Source organism: Triticum urartu, chromosome 6A, assembly GCF_056163025.1.
Source record: "Triticum urartu cultivar PI428250 chromosome 6A, HENAU_Tu73, whole genome shotgun sequence".
Taxonomy (NCBI): Eukaryota; Viridiplantae; Streptophyta; class Magnoliopsida; order Poales; family Poaceae; genus Triticum; species Triticum urartu.
The window spans coordinates 519,227,860-519,244,024 of record NC_141878.1 but is presented as its reverse complement, the minus strand read 5'-3'; the positions used below and the strand labels follow the sequence as shown (position 1 = coordinate 519,244,024).

Genomic DNA, 16,165 nt, shown 5'->3' with positions numbered 1-16,165 from the left:
CGGCGCCGCCCTCTCACGTTGTCAACATGGTCAACAAACAACAGGAATCGGCAGAAGTACGTGGAGAGGATGACAGTAGGGGCCCACCACGTCAGCGTATGGAAAAATAAAATGCTTCCTCCTAGTGTTTTCCTGACATCTGGGACCCACGACATTGTGAGCGTATATAGTCAATAGACAAGAGAACAGCACAAGATCGACTGGCACCTGGGACGTAGCTACTCGAGCAGTATTTTTTTGTTTGGTATTGTTGAGACGGAGCAGGGTTTGAACTGGGCTGTGGCCCGTCTAGCCCAGGCTTATATTTTATGTTCACCATGTGACCAGCCCAGCTATTTTTTCTTTGTGAAAATGAGCCCAGTTTATTTTTTCTGAAGAATACCCAATCCAGGCCTACTTATTTTTTACGCCCTGATGGGCTGCAACTCTTTCAAGACGCCTACAAATCTTGAAAGTAATATGAAATGGGTTGTAAATATAAAAACAGATGGCAAATTGGCAATTACTTTATAATTTCTGAATTTTATCACATTTTCAGATTCCTATTTCACTGGGCATTAACCTAATTTAAATATATCTTCAAAGTACTTTAAATCTGGCTGGACATTTCGGTATTAAAAATAGTTTGGAACCCACAGAAATATGCGAAATTGGCCTTGGCTAACCAAAAAAACAACTGCAATAAATTGCATAAGAAGTTTCCATGAGCTATATATAAATTATTATATATAGCCCTGGTGCGCTCGGCGCGGCGTGGTCAACATGGTCAAGGAACGGCTTCCATCGGACGTGGACTGTACGTGGAGAGGCTGACAGCTGGGTCCACGGCCGCAGCAAGGAAGTGCCTCCTTATTACGTGCAAAATAATTATTCCTCCACCTGACAGTAGGGACCCACCGGACGGGCCACCAGTATTTTGCGAAAAAAACCGTTTCCCCCTGACTGCTGGGACCCACCGGACGGGCCACCGTATTTCACGAAAAAAACGTTCCCCCCGCTGTCAGCTCGGACCCACCAGAAGTGCCTCCTTATTACGCACAAAAAAATGAATACTCCCCCGGCTAGCTGGGACCCACCTTGGTGGGAGGCTGACTTGTGGGCCTACTAAGTTGACGGGGACGAAGGGCTTTGTCAACTTAGTCAATATGAATGATTCTAGCTCCATTGACCGTACGATGTCCATCCAACGGCCGTAGTGCTTCTTCAACCTCTGGTCTTCTTGCTCCAGCCGCCCAAAGCAGCGTCGGTCGTGTCGCATGCTCCTGCCTCCCGTGGCCGGCTGTGCTACCGCGGAGGCCTCACCGCCCCCTACTATTCCCACCGCTGGTCAGGCCCTGCGGTGATGGCAGCCTCACACCGCAGCCGAACCAGTGAACCCTCGTACTCCTCTCCGCGCGCGCGGGCTTCCACTGCCGCGTCTTCCCCGGCTCCCCGTCGTCCCCTTTCTATGCCTCGCCGTCGTCCACCGCCCTGGTGCTCTCGGCGCGGCGTGGTCAACGTGGTCAAGGAACAACTTCCATCGGACATGGACTGTACGTGGAGAGGCTAACAGCTGGGTCCATGGCGGCAGCAAGGAAGTGCCTCCTTATTACGCGGAAAATAATGATTCCTCCACCTGACAGCAGGGACCCACCGGACGGGCCACCGCATTTCGCGAAAAAAACGTTTCCCCCCTGACTGTTGGGACCCACCAGCTACACCTTCCCACGCAAGGAAGTGCGTCCGGGAAAAAAAATGATTCGCCCCCCTGACTGCTGGGACCCACCAGCTACATCTTCGCATGCAAGGAAGTGCGTCCGGGCAAAAAAACGATTCGCCTCCCTGACTGCTGGGACCCACTAGCCCCCCGACTATTGGGACCCACCAGCTACACCTTCGCACGCAAGGAAGTGCGTCCGGGCAAAAAAACGATTCTCCCCCTGACTGCTGGGACCCATCAGCTACATCTTCGCAGGCAAGGAAGTGCCTGACAGTCGGGACCCACCTGGTCGAAGCGTACGTAGCGTTGACATTCTGGTCACGAACGTGTACGTACATACTGGTCGATGTAGAGGCGCGCACGTAGCATGTACACGTACGTACAGCGGCCAGGGTGCAAGAAAGATAATACGGCCACGTATGTGTACATACGGGCGGGGTCTCGAACGCCTACTCGCACATACATAAGGCGAGGGCTCATGTACATGGCTGGGTCGGAACGGAGAAACAGCATCGTCGTCGTGTTCATGGGTCGGAACGGAATGCGTGGTCGTGTTCATCGGGAGGGCTTGGACGGAAGAGGCGATGGAAACGAGGCCTGGCGTACCGCACAACGGAGGAAACGGACCTCCTACGGTCGAAACGGGGGTCCTGTTGATCAGGAGGGGTGTGGCGTACCACAAAACGGAGGAAACGAACCTCCTACGGTCGAAACGGGGGTCCTGTTGATCGGGAGGGGTGTGGCGTACCGCAAAACAGAGGAAACGGACCTCCTACGGTCGAAACGGGGGTCCTGTTGATCGGGAGGGGTGTGGCGTACCGCAAAACGGAGGAAACAGACTTGTGTTGGAGCGCTACGGTCGAAACGGGGGTCCTGTTCATCGGGAGGGGTGTGGCGTACCGCAAAACGGGACTCCACGGGATACTGTTCATCTCCACCGTCGACCCCCTCCAGCCTCCACGAGCTACTGTTCATCCACCGTCGACCTCCTCCAGCCTCCACGGGCTCCTGTTCATCCAGCCTCCACGGGCTCCTGTTCATCCAGCCTCCACCGCGCGCTACTCCACCGGCTACTGTTCAACCACCCCTCCACCGTCTACTGTTCATCCAGCCCTCCACACCATGGGGTCCTGTTCAACCACCCCTCCACGGGCACCCCTCAACCGTCTACTGTTCATCCTGCCCTCCACACCACGGGGTCCTGTTCATCCACCCCTCCACGGGCACCCCTCCACGGGCACCCCTCCACCGTCTACTGTTCATCCAGCCCTCCACCACACCACGGGGTCCTGTTCATCCAGAGGCAACGCCACCGCTCACTGTTCATCCAACCCCCCCGCAACGCTCACTGTTCATCCCATCGATCGGCTTCAGTTAGCAGCAGTAGCCAAGGAATCGCTCGATCGGGTTCAGTTAACAGTCATCGATCGATTGCTCGGGTTCAGTGACGCGTAGCCTGCAGTGCAATCGCTCGGGTTCAGTTAGAGCCCAACGCCTCGCTCGGGTTCAGTTAGAGCCAACGCCTCGCGCACACGCGCGTACGTGTACGAGAGAAACGCGCATCGCTCGGCCCCCGACCTCCCACCGTAACCGGGAACTCCCCGAAATTTTCCTCCCCCTCGCTTCTACCACGGTTTTTCCGTCATGGACGGCCCAAAGAATGTAATGCAGCTGCGTCTCCGGCCCGCCCAGGACGAAAAGCCCATTTTCTGTCATGATTTTTTGTCATAGAAGTAGGAGCCCACCACATCTATGATGATACCGGGTTTTGTCACAATTATCGTCATAGAAGTGTCATATGTATTACAGGAAAAAAAATCGTTCGGCCCAAAATGTCACGGATGTGTCTTTTTTTTGTTGTGATAGGACCGACGCACCAGAGTAGCAACCATCGCCGATGAAGAAAGTCGTAGATGGGAAGGTGAACGAAAACCGGTTCCAAATAGACCCATCGAAGATCAGCACCGACCGGATCCCCTGAGATCCAACGGAACACACCTCCATACAGCCTCCGGCGAAGCTAGACACACCATTGAGACGAGATAGAACATGGGAGACATTTTATTCCTATTGAGGGACATTACCGCCACATAGCTCCAACCAAGACACTAAACCTAACAAGAACGAGAACATGGTCCCTCCTGACAGCTGGAGGGGGGGGGCAGGTCCTCCGCACCTTCATGGCCCAAAGGCCATTGGAGATGAGGCGGACCGGCGGCGACGCCACGGGAGGAGGAGGAAAGCATGAGATTTTTTCTTGTGAAGGAAGAAAGAGAAGGTGTAACGAATATATTTGAATTATTGTTGTACTAGGGATATTTGCATGTTATTTATAGATGAATTTTACTTTTTCTATAGGTATTTTGAGTGTTACCGATTTAAAAAAAACAAGTACAGATGTTTAGGGAAAAAGTTCTTTTTTTCAGGTGATAAGGTTTAGGGGAAAAGGTCGAATGACATGCTCTTATATCCATGTTCGCAGACGAGTCCGGATGTAAATAGTGTGTCTGTTTTATATGATGGCGATTGAAGATGCTCCTATTTTCCTTACTGTGGCCATGCAACACCAGATGTTATGAACGTCTGGCAAAGCAAAGCTGATGACTACTCGATAGTTCAGTGTGCCATGCTTTACGGCTTAGAATCGGGACTTCAACGACGTTTTGAACATCATGGAGCATATGAGATGTTCCAGGAGTTGAAGTTAATATTTCAAGCAAATGCCCGGATTGAGAGATATGAAGTCTCCAATAAGTTCTATAGCTGCAAGATGGAGGAGAACAGTTCTGTCAGTGAGCATATACTCAAAATGTCTGGGTATAATAATCACTTGATTCAGATGGGAGTTAATCTTCCAGATGATTGCGTCATTGACAGAATTCTCCAATCACTGCCACCAAGCTACAAGAGCTTCGTGATGAACTATAATATGCAAGGGATGAACAAGACTATTCCCGAGCTCTTCGCAATGCTGAAAGCCGCGGAGGTAGAAATCAAGAAGGAGCATCAAGTGTTGATGGTCAGCAAGACCACTAGTTTCAAGAAAAAGGGCAAAGGGAAGAAGAAGGGGAACTTCAAGAAGAACAGTAAGCAAGTTGCTGCTCAAGAGAAGAAACCCAAGTCTAGACCTAAGCCTGAAACTGAGTGCTTCTACTGCAAGCAGACTGGTCACTGGAAGCGGAACTGCCCCAAGTATTTGGCGGATAAGAAGGATGGCAAGGTGAACAAAGGTATATGTGATATACATGTTATTGATGTGTACCTTACTAGAGCTCGCAGTAGCACCTGGGTATTTGATACTGGTTCTGTTGCTAATATTTGCAACTCGAAACAGGGACTACGGATTAAGCGAACACTGGCAAAGGACGAGGTGACGATGCGCGTAGGAAACGGTTCCAAAGTCGATGTGATCACGGTCGGCACGCTACCTCTACATCTACCTTCGGGATTAATATTAGAACTAAATAATTGTTATTTGGTGCCTGCGTTGAGCATGAACATTATATCTGGATCTTGTTTGATGCGAGACGGTTATTCATTTAAATCAGAGAATAATGGTTGTTCTATTTATATGAGTAATATCTTTTATGGTCATGCACCTTTGAAGAGTGGTCTATTTTTGATGAATCTCGATAGTAGTAATACACATATTCATAATGTTGAAGCCAAAAGATGCAGAGTTGATAATGATAGTGCAACTTATTTGTGGCACTGCCGTTTAGGTCATATCGGTGTAAAACGCATGAAGAAACTCCATACTGATGGGCTTTTGGAACCACTTGATTATGAATCACTTGGTACTTGCGAACCGTGCCTCATGGGCAAGATGACTAAAACACCGTTCTCCGGTACTATGGAGAGAGCAACAGATTTGTTGGAAATCATACATACAGATGTATGTGGTCCGATGAATATTGAGGCTCGTGGCGGATATCGTTATTTTCTCACCTTCACAGATGACTTAAGCAGATATGGGTATATCTACTTAATGAAACATAAGTCTGAAACATTTGAAAAGTTCAAAGAATTTCAGAGTGAAGTTGAAAATCATCGTAACAAGAAAATAAAGTTTCTACGATCTGATCGTGGAGGAGAATATTTGAGTTACGAGTTTGGTGTACATTTGAAAAATTGTGGAATAGTTTCGCAACTCACGCCACCCGGAACACCACAGCGTAATGGTGTGTCCGAACGTCGTAATCGTACTTTACTAGATATGGTGCGATCTATGATGTCTCTTACTGATTTACCGCTATCGTTTTGGGGTTATGCTTTAGAGACGGCCGCATTCACGTTAAATAGGGCACCATCAAAATCCGTTGAGACGACGCCTTATGAACTGTGGTTTGGCAAGAAACCAAAGTTGTCGTTTCTTAAAGTTTGGGGCTGCGATGCTTATGTGAAAAAGCTTCAACCTGATAAGCTCGAACCCAAATCGGAGAAATGTGTCTTCATAGGATACCCAAAGGAGACTGTTGGGTACACCTTCTATCACAGATCCGAAGGCAAGACATTCGTTGCTAAGAATGGATCCTTTCTAGAGAAGGAGTTTCTCTCGAAAGAAGTGAGTGGGAGGAAAGTAGAACTTGACGAGGTAACTGTACCTGCTCCCTTATTGGAAAGTAGTACATCACAGAAAACTGTTTCTGCGACACCTATACCAATTAGTGAGGAAGCTAATGATGATGATCATGAAACTTCAGGACAAGATACTACTGAACCTCGTAGATCAACCAGAATGAGATCCGCACCAGAGTGGTACGGTAATCCTGTTCTGGAAATCATGCTGCTAGATCATGATGAACCTACGAACTATGAAGAAGCGATGGTGAGCCCAGATTCCGCAAAATGGCTTGAAGCCATGAAATCTGAGATGGGATCCATGTATGAGAACAAAGTATGGACTTTGGTTGACTTGCCCGATGATCGGCAAGCAATTGAGAATAAATGGATCTTCAAGAAGAAGACTGAAGCTGACGGTAATATTACTGTCTATAAATCTCGACTTGTCGCAAAAGGTTTTCGACAAGTTCAAGGGATTGATTACGATGAGACCTTCTCACCCGTAGCGATGCTTAAGTCTGTCCGAATCATGTTAGCAATTGCCGCATTTTATGATTATAAAATTTGGCAGATGGATGTCAAAACTGCATTCCTGAATGGATTTCTGGAAGAAGAGTTGTATATGATGCAACCAGAAGGTTTTGTCGATCCAAAGGGAGCTAACAAAGTGTGCAAGCTCCAGCAATCCATTTATGGACTGGTGCAAGCCTCTCGGAGTTGGAATAAACGCTTTGATAGTGTGATCAAAGCATTTGGTTTTATACAGACTTTCGGAGAAGCCAGTATTTACAAGAAAGTGAGTGGGAGCTCTGTAGCATTTCTGATATTATATGTGGATGACATATTGCTGATTGGAAATGATATAGAATTTCTGGATAGCATAAAGGGATACTTGAATAAGAGTTTTTCAATGAAAGACCTCAGTGAAGCTGCTTACAAATTAGGCATAAAGATCTATAGAGATAGATCAAGACGCTTAATTGGACTTTCACAAAGCACATACCTTGACAAAGTTTTGAAGAAGTTCAAAATGGATCAAGCAAAGAAAGGGTTCTTGCCTGTGTTACAAGGTGTGAAGTTGAGTAAGACTCAATGCCCGACCACTGCAGAAGATAGAGAGAAAATGAAAGATGTTCCCTATGCTTCAGCCATAGGCTCTATCATGTATGCAATGCTGTGTACCAGACCTGATGTGTGCCTTGCTATAAGTTTAGCAGGGAGGTACCAAAGTAATCCAGGAGTGGATCACTGGACAGCGGTCCAGAACATCCTGAAATACCTGAAAAGGACTAAGGATATGTTTCTCATATATGGAGGTGACAAAGAGCTCACCGTAAAAGGTTACGTTGATGCAAGCTTTGACACTGATCCGGACGAATCTAAATCGCAAACCGGATACGTGTTTACATTAAACGGTGGAGTTGTCAGTTGGTGCAGTTCTAAACAAAGCGTCGTAGCGGGATCTACATGTGAAGCGGAGTACATAGCTGCTTCGGAAGCAGCGAACGAAGGAGTCTGGATGAAGGAGTTCATATCCGATCTAGGTGTCATACCTAGTGCATCGGGTCCAATGAAAATCTTTTGTGACAATACTGGTGCAATTGCCTTGGCAAAGGAATCCAGATTTCACAAGAGGACCAAGCACATCAAGAGACGCTTCAATTCCATCCGGGATCTAGTCCAGGTGGGAGACATAGAGATTTGCAAGATACATACGGATCTGAATGTTGCAGACCCGTTGACTAAGCCCCTTCCACGAGCAAAACATGCAGCACCAAGGCTCCATGGGTGTTAGAATCATTACTGTGTAATCTAGATTATTGACTCTAGTGCAAGTGGGAGACTGAAGGAAATATGCCCTAGAGGCAATAATAAAGTTATTATTTATTTCCTTATATCATGATAAATGTTTATTATTCATGCTAGAATTGTATTAACCGGAAACATAATACATGTGTGAATACATAGACAAACTTAGTGTCACTAGTATGCCTCTACTTGACTAGCTCGTTAATCAAAGATGGTTATGTTTCCTAACCATGAACAAAGTGTTGTTATTTGATTAACGAGGTCACATCATTAGTTGAATGATCTGATTGACATGACCCATTCCATTAGCTTAGCACCCGATCGTTTAGTATGTTGCTATTGCTTTCTTCATGACTTATACATGTTCCTATGACTATGAGATTATGCAACTCCCGTTTGCCGGAGGAACACTTTGTGTGCTACCAAACGTCACAACGTAACTGGGTGATTATAAAGGAGCTCTACAGGTGTCTCCAATGGTAGATGTTGGGTTGGCGTATTTCGAGATTAGGATTTGTCACTCCGATTGTCGGAGAGGTATCTCTGGGCCCTCTCGGTAATGCACATCACATAAGCCTTGCAAGCATTGCAGCCAATGAGTTAGTTGCGAGATGATGTATTACGGAACGAGTAAAGAGACTTGCCGGTAACAAGATTGAACTAGGTATTGCATACCGACGATCGAATCTCGGGCAAGTAACATACCGATGACAAAGGGAACAACGTATGTTGTTATGCGGTCTGACCGATAAAGATCTTCATAGAATATGTAGGAGCCAATATGGGCATCCAGGTCCCGCTATTGGTTATTGACCGGAGATGTGTCTCAGTCATGTCTGCATTATTCTCGAACCGCAGGGTCCGCACGATTAACGTTACGATGACAGTTATTATGAGTTTATGCATTTTGATGTACCGAAGTTAGTTCGGAGTCCCGGATGTGATCACGGACATGACGAGGAGTCTCGAAATGGTCGAGACATAAAGATTGATATATTGAAAGCCTATATTTGGACATCGGAAGTGTTCCGGGTGAAATCAGGATTTTACCGGAGTACCGGGAGGTTACCGGAACCCTCCGGGAGCCATATGGGCCTTAATGGGCTTTAGTGGAAAGGAGAAAGGGGCAGCCCAAGGTGGCCGCGCGCCTCCCCCCTCCCCTAATCCTATTAGGACTAGGAGAGGTGGCCGGCCCCCCTCTCTCTCTTTCCCCCTCGGGGAATCCTAGTCCAACTAGGATTGGGGGGGAGTCCTTCTCCCGGTAGGAGTAGGACTCCTCCTGCGCCCTCCTCCTGGCCGGCGGCCCCCTCCCCCTTGGCTCCTTTATATACGGAGGCAGGGGGCACCTCTAGACACACAAGTTGATCCTTGAGATCGTTCCTTAGCCGTGTGCGGTGCCCCCTGCCACCATATTCCACCTCGATCATATTGTAGCGGTGCTTAGGCGAAGCCCTGCGACAGTAGAACATCAAGATCGTCACCACGCCGTCGTGCTGACGGAACTCCTCCCCGACGCTTTGCTGGATCGGAGCCCGGGGATCGTCGAGCTGTACGTGTGCTAAGAACTCGGAGGTGCCGGAGTAACGGTGCTTGGATCGGTCGGATCGGGAAGGCGTACGACTACTTCCTCTACGTTGCGTCAACGCTTCCGTAATCGGTCTGCGTAAGGTACGTAGACAACACTCTCCCCTCTCGTTGCTATGCATCACCATGATCTTGCGTGTGCGTAGGAAAATTTTGAAATTACTGCGTTCCCCAACAGCTACACTTTGTCATACAATATTGCCACACTTGCCTAATCATGCTACACTTTGTCATACAATATTTACATCCCCATATAATGGGGATGTAAATGAGAGCCACAAGTCGGCAAGACTAAATGAATCTTGCCACACTTTTTGAGTGTATGTGATGTGGGTTTCTACTGTGGCTTGCCTAAGGTATGGCTTGAACCAAGCACCCGTCCAAGTTGTTCGAACTTACCTAACCTTAGATGTGGCAACCTTAGACAAACTTAGTCTCAAGCCAAACAGCCCTAAAAAGTCTGCTAATGCTAATATGCAGACTAGTTTTTTGTTGACGCATAGACTAGCGTTTTCCCAGTATTTTCTGAAAACACGTTTTCCCTGTATTGATCGGCTCCTTTGCCTAGCATAGCAAAGCGAGACGGCACGGGTAGTTGTCAGTTTTTGTCACGTATACAGCCATTTCTACGCATGTTCACTTGTGCAGCCCGTCCTACGAGGTTACGGCCACACACACCCGCGTGCGGGGTTTCGGCTGGATAGAACAAGACAAAATGTTCAAAGCGGCAGGCCTTCACGCCCACCCCACCCAGGCCCGTGAGCGACAGCACCGAACAACTATGCCTGGGCGGCACTGCTCTAGCGCATCCACGCCGCACGCCTCCCTTCGGCAACAGTCGCACGCCCATGTTTGTCATCGTGACATAAACTTTGGTTTCTGGTTCCCCTTTCTTTTTGTAAGCTGATGATTTGTTCAACATCAATGTTTATTTAGTAGTACTAACTGCCATTCCTGACCCCAACTTACGTCGCCAACAGACGGCCGGTGGCTAGATATTTATCCGGTCCCTCGTCTCTGGTTGCCATCTTGGCATTGATACAACCTTTTTTGGCTTCTTTGTGGAGGTGTTTATTTGACTTTTTTATTATTATGGCGGTGCCATGAAGCCAAACATGTTTATGTCTTCACAACTTTATTTATTCGGATCTTATGAGTTTAATTATTGTCTCGTATTATTTTTCTTAGTTTTATTATTTTTTGTGGAATTGAAATATTTCCTCGACACTATTGTAAAAATCTTATGATTGGACAATCTGCACTTTTAAGGCTGGTCCCTAGCCCAAGTCCGTTCTACTTATGTACTCTTTCCGTTCTAAATTACTTATCGCAGAAATGGATGTATTTAGACTAAAATACATCTAGATACATCCATACATGCGACAAGTAATTCGGAACGGAGGGAGTAGTATTGTCTAGTTTGCGACTAAAGTTCTCTCTCTCTCTCTCAAAACAGGCTTTCACCTTGTTTTATATATAAAGCAGCAACCACATCAAGTACATAGCTGAACGATACAAGATGATGAAGTAATTCTCATACAACTCCGAACCCAAGATAAGCGGATCACACAGAACATAAGCGACTATGCTAACAAAAGAGTACTCCCTCTGTAAACTAATATAAGAGCGTTTAAAATACTAAAATAGTGATCTAAACGCTCTTATATTAGTTTGCAGAGGAAGTACATTGAAACATTCGACTAGTCAATCCAAAAATCCACGGTTTCGCAAATTTTTTCCCCCAAAAATCCATGGTTTCATTGTGCGATATTTTCTTCTGCATACAACTGAGAATAAGTGGACAAATGTACTATCTCTATCAAAATATAAGACGTTTTGAGTACTTTTCAACAGGAAAGTGTGAAAGAAAGCATGGAAACCGCCAGACAAATGCTTGTTTGCCTGACTAAAACGTGTTGTAGCACACATGCACCGAAAATGAGCTGTGACATTTTTTTTCCGCGTACAATAACAAGATATGCAAGTATCCAAAAATACCACTACTTGTTTACTTTTAAGAACTGAATACAAAGCAGAATTTACATCATAGAATGACAAAAAGATCTTCTCCTATTCATCCTAATAAAAATTGAACAAACCTGTTTAGTCTTCCAGATATATATTCTTAAAAAACGCAAAATAAATTCATCAATTAACTAAACAATAATTATACAGTTTGTCTAATTCACATCTAGATGTTTTTTAAGGATATCACATCTAACCTTCCACAAGTATATAATGCATCAACAAGAAACAAAAAAAACTAGGACAAAAAAATAGACCACAAACAGAGTGAAAATCAGCTTAGATGTGACATAACTATGTCACATCTAGATGTGTCCTAGACAGACCCATAATTATATTCTGGATTGTGCTGTAACACTGATGCTATCACACTCCGTATAATCACGCAAGTTAGCACCTAGGCATGCCCGCAGGACGGCGCATCATTTTAGCTTCGGGGGTCTTGCCATCCTTTACGATGAACACAGTGTCCATCCCCCAAACCTGATGACGATCGAAGTGGCAGTGCATAAACCACACACCTAGTATAGCAAAACGAGGGCCAAAGTTATAAACCATTCATTTCAATTTCAACAAAGTGACGCGGAGGTTCATGATAACCAAAATTAAGTCTAAAACACTCACCGGGATTTGTAGCACGGAAGCGAACTGCGGCCCAACCAGCCTTCGGCACGGAGACGGTGTTCTGGTACGGCGGGTCGATCAAGTTGTACGTGGCCGGATCCTTGTGCTTGTCGAAGTTCCCGAACCCTCTTCCCACCACGTAGAAGGCGAATCCGTGCAGGTGCATCGGGTGGGTCTCGGCGCCTAGAATGGCAGTGTCCTGGAAAACCACCTCCACCACGGCTCCGTACTCGAGTACCTTCACCTTGGTGCCGCGCTTCGTGAACCAGCGCTCCGTGGGGACATTGTCGTCGGTGAAGTTGAAGAAGAAGGGCGGCTTGTCGGGGAAGTCTGGCTCGTACACGCCGCGGACGGAGCCGTAGTAGGCATCGAGGACGTCGACGGAGGGGGTCTGGAAGCTTACGTTGTTGAGGCTAGCGGCGAAGCGGCTGCTGAGTGGACCATCGCACGTCATGTTGCCCGTGCATGGGAGCACATTGACGGCGATGGTGATGAGCATGTGCTCGTCGACATGGGCCGGCACGTCTGCGGGGTGGTCCTTGCTGGCCAAGGACCGGAGCTGCTCTGTGTATGTCGTCGCCGCGCCGGTGTCATTGACGGCTGGAAGGTTGGGGAAGTCCGGCGTGCCCGCGCGTGTGGCACGTGGCGCGTCCGTGTACTCCACGATGGCTGTGGCGGTGCTGTTATTGAAGTCGATGCCGGTGTTCGACGCGAACGTCCGTGCCGCCATGTAGTACCGGCAATTGGACGAACCGTTCGCGGCGCGGTCGGCCTCCAGGAGCGCGTCCACGGTCTGGCCCGGCGAGATCATGATATAGTCGACGGTTAACGCCTTGGTGTAGCGCGCGTCTGTGCCAACCACTGTGAGACGGTGCCCTGCGATGCCGAAGAAGAGCTCGTTGGCCAGTGCCGCGTTGATGATCCGGAGCAGATACGTCTTGCCACTCTCCACGTGCAGCTTGAAGGTGCCGTTCTTGGAGCACGGGAACAGGTCTCCCGGCTGGCCGTTGATGGTGTTCGCATCAGAAATATTGACCTCGCCACCAGTCCGTTTGGCCTCCTGGAGCAGACGGTTCACATCGGCGTTCCACCACTCACCTGCGAATCAACATCTCGCATATTAATACCACATGGTGCACACAACATGATTCATGCATTTCTTTAAAAAAAAGAGAACATGATTCATACATCAAATAAGTTCAAGATATATCCATACAGAGGATGACAGGTATCTCCTTGTGTGGCTTCTTGAAGGGAAAGGTGGTACCCTTCTTGGGGTGGATGACGATGGCGCCATGGACGGTGGTGCGGTCAAAGTCGCTGTGCGCATGCCACCACAGCGTGCCCTCTTCTTCGGACAAGATCACCGTGTAGGTGAAGTTGGCGCTGGGCTGGATGGGACACTGTGTTATGTACTCCGGGCCGTCGGACCACGGGTTCCTTGGCTGGTCCACACCATGCCTACACACAAGGAGGTTGCCGGCGATCACGTTACAGGCAAAGGAGAGAAGTTTTGTTACGTGAACGGCACGATGGAATCAAACTTACCAGTGGATGGTGATGTTTTTGTTGCCTTGGTTGATGACGTTGACGACGACGATGTCGCCCTTGCGCGCGTAGATGGTCGGACCGGGGAACTGGCCGTTCACGGTGAGCACGGTCTTCTCGTGACACAGCCTTGTGTAGTTAGTCTTTTTTATCTGCAAGAAGAATGTCGTTAGTTCATTTCGTGCATGCAGGTATCACCGTAGCTGTCACTGTAAGGGAAGTTGATTTGGCAAGAACAGTGTAATTTTGACTTTTGAGGTGTTGTTGAAGAACATAAAGTGAACAGGGTGCCGTGTCATTGGCTCATTGTAGTACTAGCTAAGTAGTTCTCAGGACTGCGTTTTGAGAAACTCATGAGACTTTGTAGTGAGATGCATACTCCCTTCATTTTAAAATAAGTATCGTTGATTTAGTATAATTTTATATTAACTTTGTAATTACTCTATCTTAAAATAAGTATTTTAACTTTGTACTAACTTTAGTGTTGAGATACTTATCTGAGGCGAAGGGAGTAGTAATCAACGACACGATACGACACTTGTTTTAAGACGGAGAAAGTATTTGGTAAAATTACTAGGCTTGCTAGACGAACATGGTCGATACACTTTTGTATGTATATAGCGAAAATGGAGCCAAGCGCATACAAGGAAAATGCTACGTGAATGCTGATAGAGTGCAGGACTGCAGGTAGACTTACAACGAAATCGTAGTGGCGATTCTTGGAGCCCTCGGGCGGGGTGACTGCGGACGCCAACGTTGTTAACACGACAGTACCGAGTAACCAAAGCATAGCTACACTGATCGCCATGCCAACGTCGTTACGATTTCGACCGCCTGGAGGTTAAGGAGCTAGCTATGTACGTATAGCCAGGTAACACAGTAGCTGTAGCTAGAGTTGGGAATGCAACCAATATGCGTGTGCGATGGCCGTTGGAGGCAGCTCCACGAGAGTATTTATAGGAGCTAGCGATGGGCCGGTCGAGACGTCGGGCAATGCATGCATGCATGCCTGCCCCAGCTAGCTGCATGGTCTTCAATTAGTTTCAGATTATTTCCCTTCATCGTACAATTAGCTGGTCGAGTCTTCCACGTTTCATTTTCTTGGGCGATGACAGCGACCACCACAACGTGCGAGCAGCCGGCCCCGGAAGTGGAAGCCTTCGCGGCAACTAAGCTAGGACAAGGGCATTTTGAGCACACTAACTTGAACGGGCCAAGAGTTAGCACTACTAATCGATGAGAAAGCTCGAGGCTTGAAGCGAGCACGTGGGTTCTTTTTCTTTCGAGAAGCCAAGCATTCAACGCCGACGTGAATGTCCTTGCCTTTACTTACGCTAGAAACCAACAGCAAAATCATGCATGCATGTCCGACCAAGACTTATTTACGCAAAACCATCATATTTGAGGTTACAGTAACAATTTGATATCAGATTCAAGTGAGGGCAAAAAAAAACTACAGGAATTGCGTCTAATGCTAAACGCGGAGCATTGATACTCGAAAAACCAGTGAAGTAACCTAGTTCGGTTCACTCACTCCCTCTCGCGTGACCTAGCCGTCATCTACTGTTTCTCACTCTGTGCTGCCTCTGACGATCCCATCCCGACAACCACGTACACGGCTGGTCAGGAGAGCAGGTGCCTCCGGAACCCTGTCGTTCGAGATCCTACCCGGGAGAACGGCAATAAGATTTTTGGGGAGTGTCTCGACGCGACTGCTCCCGATCCGTCCCAACTCCGTTCGCCTCTACTTCCACTACTTCCTCTGCATCGACACCATGGCCGACAACGCTGCCGCTAAGAAGAAGGCCACGGATGACGCCGAGGCTGCTTCTGCCGCCGCCGCGTTGGCCAACCAGAGGGTATGATCTGTTCATCCCTCGTTTACTCGTACTTATGCTAGCCGTATATGTGCTGCTCGTAGAAGGTTCGATTCTATGTTCTATACGTGCTAGTATGCTTAGGTATCGCTATGAGATGCATACCTTTTATGCCATGCTTACTGTTTATTCGTGGATAAGTCTAATCGGAAAAGTGCTAATATTTCCAACATCCTATCTGAAACAATAACATGTGTTGATGAAGAAGGTCAAGTTCGAGGAAAAAACACTTGAGATGAAGGCGCTTTCGAGGAGCATGATTGAATTTTGGATAGATAAATTTTAAGAACTTGTTGAACATATGTCGCTTTTATTAGGATTGAAATGTATAATTGAATTGTTATCGATCAATGATTCAAAGTGAAGCGGCATGGCAGGCATGTTTTTTTTTTTTTTGCAAAAGGCGGACATTTGATGCATCGAGTTGGATGGTTGA

The 16,165-nt window shown here is 47.4% G+C and overlaps 1 protein-coding gene across 1 annotated transcript; it reads right to left on the bottom strand.

The window, feature by feature from the left end:
- Nucleotides 1–11,790: 11,790 nt before the first annotated feature.
- Nucleotides 11,791–14,771, bottom strand: LOC125512535 (putative laccase-9). Its single transcript, XM_048677630.2, has 5 exons — nt 14,550–14,771; nt 13,853–14,004; nt 13,521–13,765; nt 12,305–13,402; nt 11,791–12,201 (listed from the first exon to the last, which is right to left on the bottom strand). The coding sequence occupies exons 1-5, from the start codon at nt 14,658–14,660 to the stop codon at nt 12,071–12,073; spliced, it is 1,737 nt and encodes a 578-aa protein (XP_048533587.1). The 5' UTR covers nt 14,661–14,771; the 3' UTR covers nt 11,791–12,070.
- Between the last annotated feature and the right edge of the window lie 1,394 nt (nt 14,772–16,165).

Bases quoted from the DNA above. Each gene is read 5' to 3' on its own strand.
- LOC125512535 (XM_048677630.2), bottom strand. From the start codon at position 14,660: ATGGCGATCAGTGTAGCTATGCTTTGGTTACTCGGTACTGTCGTGTTA. The intron at 14,005-14,549 runs GTAAGTCTACCT...TTCTTCTTGCAG, and splicing joins ATCGCCACTACGATTTCGTT to ATAAAAAAGACTAACTACAC. The intron at 13,766-13,852 runs GTAAGTTTGATT...CCTTGTGTGTAG, and splicing joins AAAAACATCACCATCCACTG to GCATGGTGTGGACCAGCCAA.